Source organism: Juglans microcarpa x Juglans regia, chromosome 6D (assembly GCF_004785595.1).
Source record: "Juglans microcarpa x Juglans regia isolate MS1-56 chromosome 6D, Jm3101_v1.0, whole genome shotgun sequence".
Classification (NCBI taxonomy): domain Eukaryota; kingdom Viridiplantae; phylum Streptophyta; class Magnoliopsida; order Fagales; family Juglandaceae; genus Juglans; species Juglans microcarpa x Juglans regia.
Window position 1 is genome coordinate 29,514,661 of NC_054604.1, and position 17,962 is coordinate 29,532,622.

At 33.8% G+C, this 17,962-nt stretch overlaps 2 protein-coding genes across 2 annotated transcripts; one reads left to right on the forward strand and one right to left on the reverse strand.

The window, feature by feature from the left end:
- Positions 1–2,315: 2,315 nt before the first annotated feature.
- LOC121235173 (NAD(P)H-quinone oxidoreductase subunit S, chloroplastic-like) lies at positions 2,316–3,460 on the forward strand. Its single transcript, XM_041131458.1, has one exon. It carries the CDS (start codon positions 2,524–2,526, stop codon positions 3,241–3,243), a length of 720 nt encoding a protein of 239 aa, XP_040987392.1. The 5' UTR covers positions 2,316–2,523; the 3' UTR covers positions 3,244–3,460.
- Positions 3,331–11,610, reverse strand: LOC121235517. Its single transcript, XM_041131862.1, has 4 exons — positions 11,522–11,610; positions 5,461–5,606; positions 4,346–4,497; positions 3,331–3,580 (listed from the first exon to the last, which is right to left on the reverse strand). Exons 1-4 carry the CDS (start codon positions 11,608–11,610, stop codon positions 3,563–3,565), a joined length of 405 nt encoding a protein of 134 aa, XP_040987796.1. The 3' UTR covers positions 3,331–3,562.
- Positions 11,611–17,962: the final 6,352 nt, after the last annotated feature.

Sequence of the window (17,962 nt, forward strand, 5' to 3'; positions counted from 1 at the left end):
ACTGTAAAGGGGTTATTTCCTTTCACGACAGGCCTTTGACCCCACGAATGTTGAGCGTAGTTCTATTCTACGACTGTTCGGTAGTTTCAGCAGTGGTGGTTAACGCAAAAAGACCCTTTTAGGCTTTCACGCCTATCACGTGGCAGTGGATGAATGGTTCGATGGCGTACATATATGCAGGTAGAATAATGGATTTGCTTGTATTAATGGATTCATGACTAGATTTAGATAAAGATAACGGTTAACGAGTGATATTTTTGAAAAATAATTAATCAAAATAAATCATTTAATATAAAAAGTAATATTAGACGTAAGCGTCGTATAATTCTTTTAAAAATGAGTAAGATCTATTATTAAAAATTTAATTTTTTATCATGTAAATTCTGTATTTATTTATTTAAAAAAAAAATGAACAGTTCTTACATATTTTACAACTGTAAATATTATTTCTCTTATATAAAATATCTTATTTTAAAACATGATTATATATAAAGTTGTAAAAAAGAAGTTACTTATATCATTAATCTTTGAATAAACATGGTTATAAACGAAATAACATAAAACATCTTATGAATAGTATCAAACGAATATGTGTAAAGAATATTTCTATACTACAAGCCAACATTACCTCGCGCTTCGAAATTAACCTTCGAAGAGAGGTAGCTGGCTGGCTGCTACTTGAGAGATTTTTTTGGGACCAAGTAAACCTTTTCTGCCTTTTTTTTTTTTTTTTCAAGTATTTAGGAAGGATGTAGGTCCAATCTAGCACCATGCATGCATGCATGCTTCCACCAAAAACCAGTACCCATGAGCGGTCCCAGAAATAGTTGATTCAGCATACAGTACAAGAAAAAGCACAAAACTATCAGTACTGTGTATGACCAACGCATTGCTTACACCTTTTCAAGCATTTTTCTTCCTTGAGAGGCAGTTTTTTGTCCTCTCACTTTGGAGGAAAAACAAAAGTATGTCTCTTCAATATCGGTCAGTCGTGAAGAGTGAAGCACAATGCATTTGTCATGGTTTCCAATTGTGGAATCACACTCTACAGATCATCAGTTTGTATTAAAACTGCCAAACAAAACGGCTCCCCTTGGTTTCACCCAAACCTTTTTTTTTAGTTTTTATTTTCTGAAGGGAAATGCTTTCCCAGAGAAGCTAACATTTCTGGGATTTTATTTTATTTTATTTTATTTTTACTTAATGGTTAAGGAAGTATTTTTTAATATATTTGTGAATTTTTTTTTATATGTTTAAAATGGTTTAAAAAATATTTAAAAAAAAAACAAAAATGCAATTTTGCACTGTTGATACAATGCATGGATCACCTTTCTCAATTACCCTAGCATTGTTCTTTCTTAAAGTGTTGTGTTGGGGTTATACGGTTCTCAAACCCCTTTTGTACATAACTTCTTTTAATTAATGTGTTACTTTCTTTTAAAAAATATTTATTTAAATGATATATAATATTTGTAAGGAAAAGACTATTTACACTTATAATTTATACTTACTTAACAATAAGTGTTGATGTGTTAGTTATTTATATGCTGAAAATTATCAAATTTAAAAATCGAATTAAAAAAAGAAAAAGTTGATAAAATGAATCTTTTAAATTAACACTAATCTAAGTATATATAGCACTGAATCTCTACCATTGAGTAACAACGGGAGATTATAGAAGATTGCCATACGAAAATCAATCTTTAAATTCAGAAAAATAATATACATAAATAAGAGAATGCCAAAACGGGGGCCATGGCCACAAATCACAGGATACATGAAACAAAAGGATTGATACGTGATTGCCAGCCTTCCAATTACAAGATAACAAGCACAAAATGTAAAAGAGTGACCCATATGACTGAAATAATAGGTGATCAGTATGGGTTGAGAAGGTGGGTGGGAAGTGATTTTGTTCAATGCATAGTCATACCCCACAAGGTAATTGTGTACAACTGCCCTTATATTGCCTTTTGGAATGGGACGGCCAATTGGCTTCTAAAGCTACCTATCTAATTCAGCAGATTCACTTTCCACCTTCAATTTATGGATGGCGTTTGTCCTCCTCCGAGTCTTTTCTTAAAATTGGTTCCAAAGTAGAGTCCACTATGTTGGTAAATAGTAGGTAAATTTGCAGAAAAATTCTTATCTGCCACTATTCACTATCTCACACCGCACACTCTATGAAAAACATTCATACATTCTATAAAAAAAACTATACGTGTGAAATGTGAGAATAAATAGCGGCTGATGCATAGCATTCTTCAAATTTGCAAGTGGGAGTTCAGGCACTCAATTCCAGTCATCAGCTATTTGACAATCCTCAAAGATCAGAACATTTGGAGTGTCTTGTCCTGATAAAATGTAACATCTCCAATGAAACAATGTGTGTGTGTGTGAAAAATAGAGGATGAATCAAATAATTGAAGAAGATAGGACTATCTAACAAAAGCTCCTATGTGGCCAGGATTTAAAGATGAGGCTTAACTTTCTTCTTTCTGGCAGACCGCCACAGAACAAAGCATGGCCTCTTCGTCCATCATTCTCCCAAGCATTCCAGGCCCTCCTCTCAAATCCCAGTTTCTCGGGGGAAACCGCCTCTTTCTCAAACCCTTTTTCACGATTCAGAAACAGCCATCAACCCAACCCTTAACAACATGTGCCAAATTTGACCTATCCCAAATCCTGGGAGGCAGAGGGCTCTGCAATGGGGAACAAGGTCTTCAGCAGGAGCTGACGAGAAACATTGAAGAACAGGCATCATCAGCTTCTGATGCAACAAAGCAAGAACAGTCAGGTAGTGTTGCGATATCAACACCTGGCAATGTTCCAGAGAACGCTTTTGAAAAGGAGCTGATGGGGCTAACTGGGGGGTTTCCCGGTGGGGAGAAGGGTTTGATAACATTTATAGAAAGAAACCCACCTCCAAAGAAAACAGTAGCAGATTCAGCAAATCTACTCGAAGTTACCAGCTCGAAGAAGCCAAAAGCTCCAGAATTGCCACTCTTAATGCCTGGTATGATTGCCATTGTGAATAACCCCAATAACCCATATTACATGTATTGCGGTATTGTTCAGAGAATCACGGATGGAAAGGCAGGGGTTCTTTTCGAGGGAGGAAACTGGGATCGATTAATTACTTTCCGATTGGATGAGCTGCAACGCAGGGAAAAGGGCCCTCCATTTAAGAATCCCAAGTCTGCTATCCTCGAGCCTCTGCTTGAGAAAAAGGATTCAAAATGATTCCATCTTTTCATATCAGTTGTATCAAGTTCATGTATATGCCATATGTGTAGTTTTCACAACATAGGCAAAGGCAGCGTAACTTCTTCTGTAAACACTTCCTTTCAACGGTGTTCAATTAGACAAAAGCAGAGAGTATAGTATCTCAAACACAGCTTTTAAATTCACGGCTGGGGGCTGTATTTTATTTGTTAATTACGACATTGTTCCTTTAAAATCTGCAACAATCTGTAGAAAGTGAACTTTTGAGTATTTCAAAACTAAAGAATGGTGGAGGTATGTCCGCCTCGTCATCCCTTCTCAAAGCTCCATCAAAATATCAGAAGCAGCCACCCAACTGCCAAAAGATTGAAAAAAACAGTCAGTTTCTAACAACTGGATAAAAAGGAAAAAAATTTATAGAACAGTATTGAGGATTCTGTTTCTGTATTGAAAATGCTTCAATGATTCGTGCACACGTACAGAGCAAGATTGATCTGTTCAGTAATCCTAAACATCAAGATATTATTTTTTCAGCTAGTAAACTGGAAAGGAAGCTGATTATTGTTCGTTCACTCCAACAACAGTGCTCCACACATGAAAGGTGGGTTTTAAAGATGAACTTCAATACTTCAATGTCTCATAACTGAAGAACTTGTCAGTTTTCCAGCTAGTATATGAATAACGAGAGGGAAGTCCATTATTGAAAATAAAGGAGCAAATACCAATCCTCTTGATCTCATTCATTCCAACAAACAAGGCTGATATTAAGCAATCACATCTCCAAAAACTTATTATGCAAACAAGATTACAACAGTGCTCCACAGTACAGATGAAAGATGGGTTTTTCTTTTTGGTTGGAATGATGAACTTCAATACTTCAATGCCTCAAAACTTGAAAGAAAGCAGCCAGAACTTAATCCAATTTCACTGCCTTGTGATTCGCAAAAAAAGAAAAAAGAAAAAAGAAAAGAATAGATAACCACCATGCACAGTAGTTATTTTCTAGTTCAATCCCTTCCCACACTTCAAGTTAGTACAGTTCATTGCATAAGAAGGGAGAGAAATTAATGAGTAAACGTAAAAATCGCTGCAACAACTTAACAAGGAGCTCTATGCCTACCAATATAGTCTCAATCTCCTCATTGGACACTGGTGTTCGTTTGGGCTGAAGAGAAGCTTTCCCTCCAACAGTTGTTGAGACTTTTGAACCAAAGAAGAAAGTTTGACCAGCATCACCAGGTGTATAAGTTGCTTGAGTCTGGGATGCAGAATCTGCAAGTGATTTCCTCAATAATGATAATTCTTGAAAGAAGGAAAAAATTTGTGGACAAAAAATGATTACAGTGGTTTTTCAAAGCACCAAGTCATTCTCTAACTATATAATGCATAATATAAACAAAGTGGTATCTGGTCAGCATCATCCAAAGAACACGTCCTGAAGCACCCTTTTGCACCATAAGGTAACAACATAATTCTAACATAGCATAAAAGAAATGTTAATATATGACAAGTTAAAATGGAAAAATTACTGAATGAAGACTCAAAAGGAGCAAGACGAAGGAGATGGATGATAACAAAAGTATGTCTATCTTCTTATTTACTTCTTATGTTTCACCCCCAAAAAAGTCATAGTCTAAAGCTTTGTTGCTGAATTAAAAAACCTCCGAATACACCTCCAACACTAGATGAACTAAGAACAACATATTAACTTTCCCCACCATGGGTAGCCAATAAAATCTTCACAGAGAGAGATCAGTAACTGTCCGAAAAATAGAATTCGCTGCCTACACTAACACCCCCCACCCAGTTTATTTTTTCTTTGATAAAACGAAATTTCGCAGTAATATAAGTGGCTAAATCTCAGGTCCGTTAGGACTCACAAAAATGGACTGTTAGGAAGATATCAATAGGGCATCTTTCCTACACTATAGATATTAAAAAAATGCTCTAATCCTCTCACTCGCACAAGATCTGATCTCAAATAAAACTCTTGATGACCCAATGTCAAAGTAATATCACGGAAAAGCAAAATGCTCATAAAATGGGACCATCTAGCGTTAATATGACGCTTTAGAATCCAAGTGGTGCTTGAGTAATTAAATTCAGCTAAACATATCCAAATCTATAAACTCAAGTAAAAGTCATCAATCAATCTAAGAAAATGACATGAAAACTAAACGTTGAGGTAGCACGTATAGAACTAAAAGAGAAAGGGAGAGACGCAGCGTAACAGACCCGAGGGTTTAGGGCGCTTTGAGGAAATTTGATGCGCGGTATTCTCTTCATAATCTGGCCTCCACCCATCTCGCTCGCTGGCTCTAGCCTCTACGGTGTGTCTGTGTGCGCGAAACGAATAGGGACTTCTCTCGAGCTCAGGAAAACTTTAAGAACAGAGACGTCTCTTTGAGGTGGCGGCGACTTGTGCTTGTGTTAGACCGGTCTTTAATTGTTGTCGCGTTCTCAATCAACTCACTTTTCGTAACGAAATACTGCAACGCGTTACAATAGACACAAGAAAAAAAAATATAAAAATAAAATAAAATTACAAATTAACGTAATTTTATATTATTTATTAAATTTATTTTATAATAAAAATAATTTTATAATATAATATAATATATCACATCAAATTATTATTATTATTATTTTTTATAATGAAATTATTATTAATTTATAGAATATATCATATAAATTTTTTTATATAAATTTTTTTTATAATATATCATACAAAATTATTATTAATTATTTTATAGTTAAAATATTTAGGATTTTCTGTTTTTCTAAACATTTTTTTTTTTTTGAAAAACCTTCAGCGTTGACTAACAATTAGTAAATTACTACTTTAGATTATAAAATAACTTATATTGTAAAAATAGATGTAATATAAACTTAGGTTTATAAAATCTACTTTTCTAAAAATAAGGCTATCAGCATAGTTGCTGGGCCAAGCTGTGGATTAGGGACCATTAATGGGCCTAGTGATTCAAAGGTCTAGACCCAATTAATTTGACTACAGAAACGCAACTCCAAAGAAGCAGGGATACATTTTAATTTTTTCTTATAGATTTATAAAAAAAAATTAATTTACAAAACTGACGTAATTTTATAAAATTCGTTATATATATTTTATAATAAAAATATTTTTATAATTTAATGTATTTAATATTAATCTATAATTTAATTTTATATAATTTTTTGTCTCTGGATTTGGGTTTGATGATGCTGCAAATCTGAAAGGCACGATTATCCAGCATACTGAATAAGTGGAATTGGGGAAGCAAGGCAAGCATAGAGAACGTGGGATGAAACCTCTGAAACAGAGGAGAAGAAGATCCAGAAGAGCCTATAAAAATGCCGGCACCGCCAATATTATTAAATAGATTCCTCTATCAAAGTCAAAGTGCTAACTTAATTATCTATCTGCCAATAAAACATATAATATTAATAGATTAGTTGAGAAAATATATAAAATCACGAAAATAGTCACAAGTAATTGTAGAATATATTGATGCATTTTCAGTCACACAGGCGAATGACAATAGTATGGTGGGATCATCCACTCCTCTCATGCTGTGGTTCTTGGCAGTAGTGTGTTTTTTTTTTTTTTTTTTTGTGATGGGGGCAGTAGTGTGTTTAGAACGCTCGTTTATGACTTCTTTAATGATAAATGATTGAAGATAAATATAAATATATATATATATATGTGTGTATATATATTTACGTGATTCGATACTAATTCCGTCGTCCATACCTATTTTAGCAAGTCCGTTTGATATAAAAAGCTCTCTGCATATATTCCGTGGAGTTCTCTCTCAAAAATGGTATTGGAGTTGTATGATTCTATTTCTTCTGTCAATCAATTCAGGATGAGCTAAACTCATCTCAATTCATATCAATTCATTATTACAATTTTTTCAAATCTTAACACAAAATATAATAAATAATTTAACTTTTTCAAATTTTAAAATAATAATAATAATATTAAAAAATAATATTTTAACAATATTTTATCATCATAACTCAATTCAGCTCAATTCAGTTTAATATCCAAACGCAGCCTCAATATTCATTCCAAATGAAGCACCCACCTTATTGTTGACTCTTACGTTTAGGTATTAAAATGAGATGATTTTAAATAAAAGTTAAAAATTAAATAAAATATTATTTTTTTAATATTATTATTATTTTAAAAAATTAAATTATTTATCTTACTTTATATCTTATCCTCTAACTTTAATGTCCAATCAAGCCTTTAGTTGACAACTTTCCCCTCCTCCATTTCTCTCTTACAAAGTTACATATCGGGGCATTATTTTTTGGAATAAATATAGATAAAAATTACTGTTGAGAGCAACTATTTTATACACATGATGTGGCATCATCTAGACTACACATCTCCTAAGTCTAAAATAAGAAAGTAGAGAATTAAAAGTAATCAAGTAGTGAGTGTAAAATATGCACTACTACAGTAACTTCTCTCTAACATTACTCTTTTTTTTGTGTGGACTCTTCTTCATAAGCCTTACACTTGCACTCAATTTGCTCCATAAGTACATAACTACCACGCATTAATCAGTGATGTTATAAAAGGCCTTATAAAGAATAATGGATATTAATTAAATTTCTAGACTTTAAAACTACTAAGATTATATATATATATATGTTAAAGGTCTTACAAAGAAAGAAATTATTGTAATTAGCAAAATATGAAAACAAGTAGTAACATTAATCCAAGTTTCCCTTGAGATATTTTTTCGTGATATTTATGCTCAATTATTAATCCTCAATTTCATCTTTTCACGAGTAATGCAGCAAGTAGGGTAGCTTCTCAAGCTGGCCGCCTTTAAGGTCGATGTCTTGCCACCTTGCAACGTCTGGCTTTCAAGTCTGCTCAATTCTTTTCGTAATTTCATGATCTTCTCTTCATTTATATATATAGATATATGTCCTGATCAATAATAACCAAATTTGGCTCTATCTAGAGTACTAGACTACTTCACAGGCCCTCAACGTCAATCATGTCCTCATGCCTTTCAACTGGCTTTGATCAAGTCCTCCTTGTTTTCGTTAAATCCAGGCTGATTTGTCACTGATTTCCTTTCAGAGACCCTTAAGAACCAGTCTTTGCCTTTTGGATTTTAGTTCAGTCTTGTATTTTTCCCATCTGTTATGATCCCAAATTGGACCCAGACTGTTACTGTTACACTCAAATGAAAAGCGCACGATAGAAGCAGCTTTCAGTGATTTTCAGCTCTAAGATAAGATGGGTTAAACTCTTCAAAGTGCATCAAATATACAAGTAATGGCAATTAATGAAAATTGACAACTCTCAAGTCAAATTGACTAAAGGGTCTCTGTCGTGATTTAAAGCCAAAACGCTTACTTAGTGCATGCTAGAGCAGCAAATTTTCTTCCGGAGACAGCGGACTGAGAAGACTAGGTCATCGATCGGTAAGTGAGCGGTGTTGCAGGCAAGAATGTTGCAATGAGCATTGAGGCATGCAGGAGGACGACTGCTTAGGGTATGTTTGGCAAGTGGGTATTTTGTAGGGAAGCCTCGGGACACTAACATTTATGGATACTTATCGGTGGAGCTATGGATTCTAAATTTGTGATTCTGATCGCACAATTTTTTTTTTATATATATATATATATATATATCCTTTTCTTTATATTAAAAAGAGAGCCCCAAGAGTTTGTGAATCTAATTAATTACCTCAAATGATATGCGTATATGCCTTAAAAAAGAAATGTTATAGAAGAGAGCAAATTACACGTTGGAGAAGAGAGTTATCAAAGCATGTGCCAGTACTACGGTGTGTTTGTTATAATGAGACTAGAGATCCTGTTGGGTTTCTATGTGCGGAGTCTGGTTGTGTTTGTGATGGTTCAGTTTGATGACCCAATTCGACAATATTTGTTGCAGTTTTTTTGTGGTTTTTCAATAAGACTTCGGCTATGGAACGGTTTTTTTGGTGGATCTTGATTTGATCCGACCCAATCTGCTGACTAGGATTTACTATATATGTATTATTATCTTGTATGGGCGCCACATTGTATCTTTGATTATCATCTAAATTAAACTTTTATACAGTTACGTGGATGTTGGTACGTTGCTGAACTACATACACCTTGTGTCGTGTATGATTGATTTCACTTCTTATTTTACTTTCCTCTGATCGTTTTTAATAAATCCTGTATAAGAAGTTAAAAAAAAAAAAAAACTCTGGACATTCCAAACATGAATAAATACAATAATATAATTTTCACTCACGAATGGTATGATATTTTACATTTTATATCACAGATTATTAAAAGATTAATCATTTCATCTCTAACTATAAAAATTGGATTTATTTTGTATCTATGCACTCATTTATATTGGCCAAAACTTGGGTACTGAACTTGTATGCGAAGTAATATCGTTGGATGTGTCTTCTAGTATAAATTATATTTGAATACATACATTATATCGATAACAAAATTTAGAGTCTTCAAAATGTGTCGATTGCAAAATGATTTTGACAATTTTAATTTGAGCACTATTACATCTACAAATGAATTATATAAAATTAATCTTAAAAACTGACGTGATTTCATCTGATTTGTTAGATCTACTTTACAATAAAAATAATTTGATAATCTAACGAACCGCATCAAGCCACGTTAGTTTGTGAGATTATTTTTATGTAATCTATTTGTGGCTAAAATATTTCCCAATTAATTTGAGAATCCTCAATTGAATATATAAAAGATCTCAATCATACGATGAATTATATAAACCAGACGTCTGAATTTAAAATAAGATGCATTATTTAACAAATGGCTAGCGATTTTGTTTAACTCGATTTATTTATTAATAAGTTATCTATAAATATAAAATTATGATTGTTTATTAACAATATTATAAAGAGTAATGTTACACACTATACTCCCATCTCACTTTTATCTTAATATGTAAAATATGACACGTTTATCACTATTAGATAATAAGAGAAATCTAATAAACGATCATCTAATAATAATAAATGTGTCAAATTTTATATAATAAAATAAAAGTGAGATAATAATATAGTGTTTAGAACTTTTGTATTGCCAATAATATAAATCACAAATAGCACCCGCGTCTATGATGCAATTGATGAAGTCAATTGTAGGCGACATTCATAATAATAAAATGAAATTTATAATAAATAAAAAAATTAAAAGAAAATGATTTTGTACCAATACACAAAAATTGGTATAGCCAACCTTCAAATGACTTGTTGTCTCTAGGACATAATTGTTTAATGAGTGATTTAAATAGTGGGATGAGATTAGATAGTTTTAGATGAGTTGAATAAAATATTATTAGAATATTATTTTTTAATATTATTATTATTTTAAAATTTAAAAAAATTGATTTGTTTATTATATTTTGTGTTAGAATTTAAGAAAATTATAATAATGAGATGAAACCAACTCTAAATTCAAACAGGACCTAATTATTCGTAGTAAAAATAAAACTAATTCTGGCAAGTGATTGGTCCCAAAACTTCGTTAGAAAAAAAAAAACATAATTCTCCTATTATTGTTTAAAAAATCTTCAAGAGTATTACACAACCTTTCTTAATAATTATTTCTATTTTCGAAAAAGTGTCAATAGTATCTCCGGTGAATGTGTCAAAACAAGAACGCGTTAAGTAGAACAAGAAAATAATTATTTTGCAACTACTTTACACTTCTACATAAAATGAAGGGTAAATATTGAAATTTATTTTTAAAAGAGTGGCATGATTGATTGTATTGGTTGATTGAACATGAATGGTAAAATAATTGTAAACAACTGGTAAGTATATCATTACCCAAGTAGGCAAGAAAAACATCACCCTACGTCAAAGCAATAGCTAGTCAACTTTCTTTTCGGAAATAGATCAAGATTAAAATGCTGTCAAACAATGCGTACAATAAACGATGGTTTGGTTATATAGATAAGATGGAATAAAATAAAAATAAAATAAAATATTATTAGAATATAATTTTTTAATATAATTTTTATTTTAAAACTTAACAAAATTATAATTATTAGATCAGATGATATGATCTGTGAAAACAAATCAGGCTTGACTGGCTAATAACTTTTACTTAAGTAATTACAAATTCGTGTTGACGTTATTGATAGGTTGAAAACTATAAAATTAATAAACGGATAAAATGGATCAATTACTCTCGTGAATATCGATCATCAAAAGTACTACATGGCAATACTTGAACATTTTCCTGGAAAACAGAACTAACGTTTAAATAAACAAATTACCGAGATTCAGCTTTGACAGACGACGGCCACTTGAGATTGTCGTGATTTTCAATACTTTTCAACGCCGTAAACCCGACGCCCAGGTTCATGCCTCGTGAAACATCAGATCATGATCGATACAGCTCCGCCATGTTAACCTTGCTCTTTTGGCCAATCACTTTCCACTAAGTCCAGGTCCCATCTCTATCTACCTTCTATAAATTCACAATCCAGTTGGTTCATTCTCCATACATATATTATCTCTACCTTGCTCCTTAATTTTCTCTTATCACAGTCATATAATATATTCACCAATTTCTCTCTCTAATTTTGATCTCCCTGATATCTCTAAAGATGTGGAACTCCTTTCTTACCTGCTGCAAACAACTTTCATTTCATCAACCACTACTACTACTAGAACCTAGGAATGCAGACAGTACTACTGTATATAGAGATGAGTTAGAGAAGAAAGCATCAAGGAAGAAGCTGGAGAGTAGCAGCAGAGATCATATTGCATATTCAAAACTGCCAATATTGCAGCTTCCAGGAGAAGATGGTCATGGCGGTGTTGACAAAAAAGGGTTTATAAGAGTAAAAGTCAAGATGACAAAGGAAGAAGCAGCTCGACTATTGTCCAGGTGCAAAGACGGAGGGTTCCTGGAATTCAAGGACTTAGCTCTTGAGCTTGCTCAGATACCAGTAGATCGTGTTAGCGTTGTGTCCCCAAACCCTATCTGTGATGATCATCCAGTGCTAAGGGGTATCCCGGAGGAGCTTGAGAATTAAGTGTATTTTTTTATGGAAAATTTTCATAAATGGTACTTGCGCCTTGCTAGCTATATCAGCGCGCCTTTATCGAAATCATGTAAACTAGATAGGAAACTTTGAGTACTGTTCGTTAAGGCAAATCTCAGAATATATGTTGCCATAAATAGTTATAAGAGATCATGTGTCTGTCTGTCTTTGCTGAAGTACTCCGATTCCTTTTATTTAAATCATATGGAAAAATCAGGCTCCAACATCATCGATGCAGCCAGCATGCAAGATCCCTTGAATTCAATGAGTTGCGTACTGTGTGTGGGCCGGGCCATAGACTATAGCTTGTGCAAAGTACCAAAAAACAAACTTTATGGAATTTATAAACAAGAGAGGCAAATTTGGAAATTAGATATGGTTAGAAATATTAGATCATAAGTATTCACAACGGAAGCGATATTACCTCGTCGGTAAATCGTAGATCTAGTGCCCACTATGGGTGCCCACCGGGGAAGGGGTGCCCACTATAGGTGCCCCTTTCTTACAGATATTAAGCTGGTTGGTTTTGTGTAATGATCACCCTATATATAATAAATGCAGAGAAATATGGCTGATCTTATATTATAAGTAGTAGTTGGGGATAGTACTCCAGGAGTAGCTGTGTTGGCTCTAGATCAGTTTGCAGAAGCCGAAGCTGTTTTCCATTTTAAGCTACAAGTTCTATGCTAATTAGAGGCATGTAGTAATTGTGTCAGCATTAGATATCTCTTTTGAAGTTTGAACAATCTAAGCAGAAATAACTTGAGCTACCGCTGTCACTCCACCAAAAGAACCTCTAAAAACAAAATAGCTTGATGGGCGGGCTTAAGGCCCAACTCAAGTCTTATAGGCTGCCCGTAAAGGATAATTCCTTGCCTTCCCGGATGACACACCTCAGTCAACCTGGCCAGCCTTGGCCTACAATGTTCAAAATATGATCACTTTTGGTGTTCCAAGTGAGTTGTGGCTGCATGCACCTCCATCAAATGGTTGGCAACTCCATCCACAAAACACACAAAGATGCAAGCACCTCCTTCAAAATTTAAAGATCTCCAGCACCCAATTACATGGATCAGCCACAACGCCGGTTCAACGAAAGACCCACCGGACCTTTTGTATATAACACAAAGATCCTATGATTCTTAGCTTTAATCCATACATTTAGAGAAACAGCAGTCGCTGAAGTACTAGAGCTTTTAAATATTCAAGCATAAGTATACGTGTGAATTTGTACAATATACGTGTGAATTTGTACAATTATGGAGCGCGCATATGCTCATGTTTGAAAGGAAGAAGGATACTTAATTAGGACCTGATTAGATTGGAATTCTAGTCATCTTCCAAAAAAAAATCTAAAATAAAAAGAACATGTTTAAATATCCTTAAATTACCACTCTTTAAAGATAAAACTATAAAAACATGGCAAATTGAAAAAATTAGATAAATCTAAAAAATAGTGAGGAGAGTGATAGGCATAATTTATGAAATACCTTACAATATTAAATACTGCCCATATATATATATATATATATATATATATATATTTCAATATTGCTTGCAATGGAATTTGTGCTTGTTCTTATATTTCTTCAAATTGTAATAAATGCATGGATGGATAAAAGGTTGTTGGGTGGGCACTAGCACCGGGCCCTTTATAAAGCGGATTCGCCACCTGCCCGCATCAAGTGGGCCGGCAGGTAGTTTTTTCTAAATAAAATTTAGTATGCGGGTGGGGTTCAAGTGTGAATCTCCACCCGTTCGAGTAGGGCTGCAAATCAAAATTATAGGTGTGGCTTCGGTTCACTGCACCGATAGTTTTTTAAGGAGGTGGTGCCGACTGAAACCGGCCGATTAAGGGGCAAAAAATCGACAACGACGGTCTCAGTGTGATTTCGGTCAATTTGCCTGTTTCCAATCGGTTATGCAAACACACACAAAGTTAGAGCATTAATAGCAAACTCAACAAAGTTTGGCTAAAATTTGACTAGAGAATTTACTTTTATAAATTTAGCTAACCACTTTTCAACAATATCAAATCACAGACTCTCCAAATCTATAAGTATTCTATTAAAATATTGATTTTGACATTTTCATGTATTTTAATTCTAATTGTAATTTGAATATTTACTCGTTATTAAAAAATTACACATTAATTTTCTAACGTTGATATTAGATTTGAAAAAAAAAAATTGACATCAACTAATCATAAAATTACAGAGTTAGAACTTGTAGCACTCTAGTAAGATGATGCCACGTCATTGAAATGATGACTGATGGAGACTAGCCGTCTTCTGTGGTTGAGTTTGGGATTTGGGTGTTTCGTATTTTTGAGATTAAGAGAAATTTTCTAGAATTGTGAGCTTGTGTGAAACGAATAGAATGTGGGAGAGGAAATTTTTTATGCCAAAATAATATTTGGCCAGCAACTTGGACTCAACAAACTTGGCTAGTGAAAATTATCAAAGTTAAAAATACTGTAGTTTTGCTGAGTCCACTACAGTGAGTTTTTATGCAATCTAGTTAAACTTTGGCCAAAATATAACTTTGTTGAGTCTACTACTAGTGCTCTTACAAACCTAGAAAATGACCAAGGTCCAAAACTCGATCACGATCCCCGATTGGTAACGGAAGCAACAAAAATGGAAAGTTAAAAAAATATACTACATATTCATTGATTTATATTATAAAATTGCATAATAAACAAACTCAAAAAATAAAAAACATACCGATATAAACATATGGACTTCAGAATCATAGACGTCGGACCTAGAGATTTGCCAAGAGAAAACGAAAGAGACTAAGAGAGAGATCGGACGCGAGCTTCAGAGACGACATCGACGCGAGGTGGATCTCACCGGTGGCATGAAAGAGGATAGATTATGTGTGGCTGTCGGCTTGTGAGAGAGGCGAGAGAGAGAGTCTGAAAGAGAAACTGAGAAAAAGAGAATCGGAAGGAGGAGGAGGGAAAATGGGTAATAAACCCAAAATCCAAACGACGTCCTTTGGTATATTAAACCAAACGGCACCGTTTTGTTTTTGTTTTTCTTTTTCTAAACCTTAGTTGTAAAACGATGTCGTTTAACTCACTTAAGATAAACGATATCGTTTTAAAGTGAGTTAAACGACATCGTTTTAAGCAAGATATATATAAAATATATATATATATATGCTATCGGCCGGTTCGGCGGTTTGACATTGGTTCAAATTGGGACTTAACCGGCCGACGTCGATTTTACCAAATTCCTACAACCAGCCGGCTGGTTCCCGTCGATGACAACCGGTTCGATCAGTTCCTGTACACCTCTACGTTCGAGATATACCCGCTTGCCCGCATATATATAATATATTTTTATTTCATTTAAAAAAATATATATGTATCAAAACAATGTCATTTAGGGAGTTACAAGATTTCAAGATGACGTCACTATTAACGTCGTGTTTCAGATATTTTTAGGTTAGGTTCCAGCAACTCAAGTTTTCAGAACTAGGCATGTGAAAATAGAGAAGAAGGCAATTGGGAAGTGGGGTGGCCTTGGGGTCGGAGAGTCTCTGATGCCAAAATCAATAAAGTCTCTTGAAAGTTTTTAAATAAGTAAGAAAGTCTAAGAATCAGAGAGAATTTTTCGTATCTGAGAGTTGCTATTTATACCAAGAATCTGGGGGAGGGGGGGCAAATCGTGTCTGCCCCCATGGAGTTTGTGTCCTTCTTACTATTCTCTTTGTGTAACACCCCCTTCCCGTAGGCTAGGAGCTTAGGAGTGTCATGTACTTTTCATAAAAAAAAAATCTGGCAAAAGATTTCAAATTTCATAATTGAAATTAAAAATTTATTTTGTAGAAAATGTCTAATAAAATGTCTTCCAAAAATATTAAAAGAAATAAACTAAACAAAATTCATGTCATAAAAACACGTTTTATTTTAGAAAGTTTGAACAAAAAAAAAATTTATTGCTCATTCTATTCCTGGCCTGCCTGTTCGTATTCATCATCCTCACCTGGGTGGTTAAAAACATGAAAACAAACAAAAATGAGTCGAAGACTCACAATAAATCCATCACAACGTAAACGTAATAAACATAAGGTTTTCATAAAACGTTCATGGTGAGAGTTTAAATTCATGACTATTCATACTGATGTTTGTGCTATGCATGACTGTTTTAACTGAATTAACTTACCGATCTGACTGATTTATCTGATTTAACTAATTTATCTGACTGGCCAACACACTTAACCCTGTGTGCGAGATTGTGCACCGGCCTCACGTCCCGCGGCCGCAAGGGGAGCCACTGATAGTATTCTAACATACTATGGTATACCACGACTAAGTTCGTGGGTTGCACATCCACCTTGAAACTGAACTGCATTGGTACCATGCATCTGAATGGCCATCTTATTAACTGATCTTATCTTATCTTGCACTTGAATTTAAGATGGCTTACATGTCTTATACACATGAGATGCATGACATAATACATAAATAATTATAATTTCTGAATCTGAACATGACGCGGAATGACATGATCGTATGCTATGCTGGATGACATGTTTGCATATGACATAGTGGTTCATAAATAAATGGTTGTCAATGAAACTGGCTTGAATAATATTTATTTATAAGCTGAACTGTGATGATCCTAATTTGTGATCAAAATTACTTACCTCGCTGCGTTTCTTCTTGAATAACACTTCGTAAGTTGACACCTATATGCAATAATAACTATCATTAAATTTATTTGGAAACAAATAAGTACTAATATCCTACATAATTAAATTCACAATCAAAAAGATAGTCAAACAAATATTTTGTTTAACCCTATAATCAATAAATCCTAGTATTTAAATTACTTAAAATACTAATTTATATATTATAAATTAGTAGAATACTTGGACTATTTTAAAATAAGTCATAAAAATTCCAATTCTTAAAATTGGTTTCCTTTCTTAACATGATCATTTAATCTTATAAGAAATCTAATAAAAAATAATATTGTTTAAATATTCTTAACATAATAATTTTATTAAAATTATGCTAAATAGACAAAGGAATATTAACAAATATTAGGCTCAATAGTGTACTTTAAAATATATTTCAAATTCTTTCAACACTTTCTTATAAAAAATGAGTATTTGACTAATATATTTACTTAAGTAAAAACTCATCTTTAAAATATTAAGCCCAACTCAACTTTAAATAAAATGACTTAATATTATCCATAATTAACATATATAAACTTATGAATGAAATTTAAAACAATCCTCCAAGATACTAAATTAAAAGGGCATATATGTAATCTCATTTAACACCTGCAGCAACTAAAATCTAAAAGAAAACAAACTTAAAACATCAAGGCAACAGAGGCTGGGGGAGTGGTAGAGAGATGTACGAGGCAGGGTCTCACCAAGAGGGGCTGCACGGCACGGCGGCTGGCGGGGGTCACAGCGGCGCATCTGGAGGGTCCTCGTGGTGGTGCGACGCCGAGAGAGGGAGACGAAAAGCAACCGAAAGTGAGAGAGAGAGCGGCGGCAAAGCTTACTGAGAGGGAGTGGGTGCGACAAGGTTGGGCTGGTCAGCGCTTTCTGTGGTGGCCGAGAGGTGGTCCGATGGTGATCTCTGTGCAGGTGGCATGTGTCGCGGAGGAGTTGGCGACGTGGGTGGCTAGCTTGTGT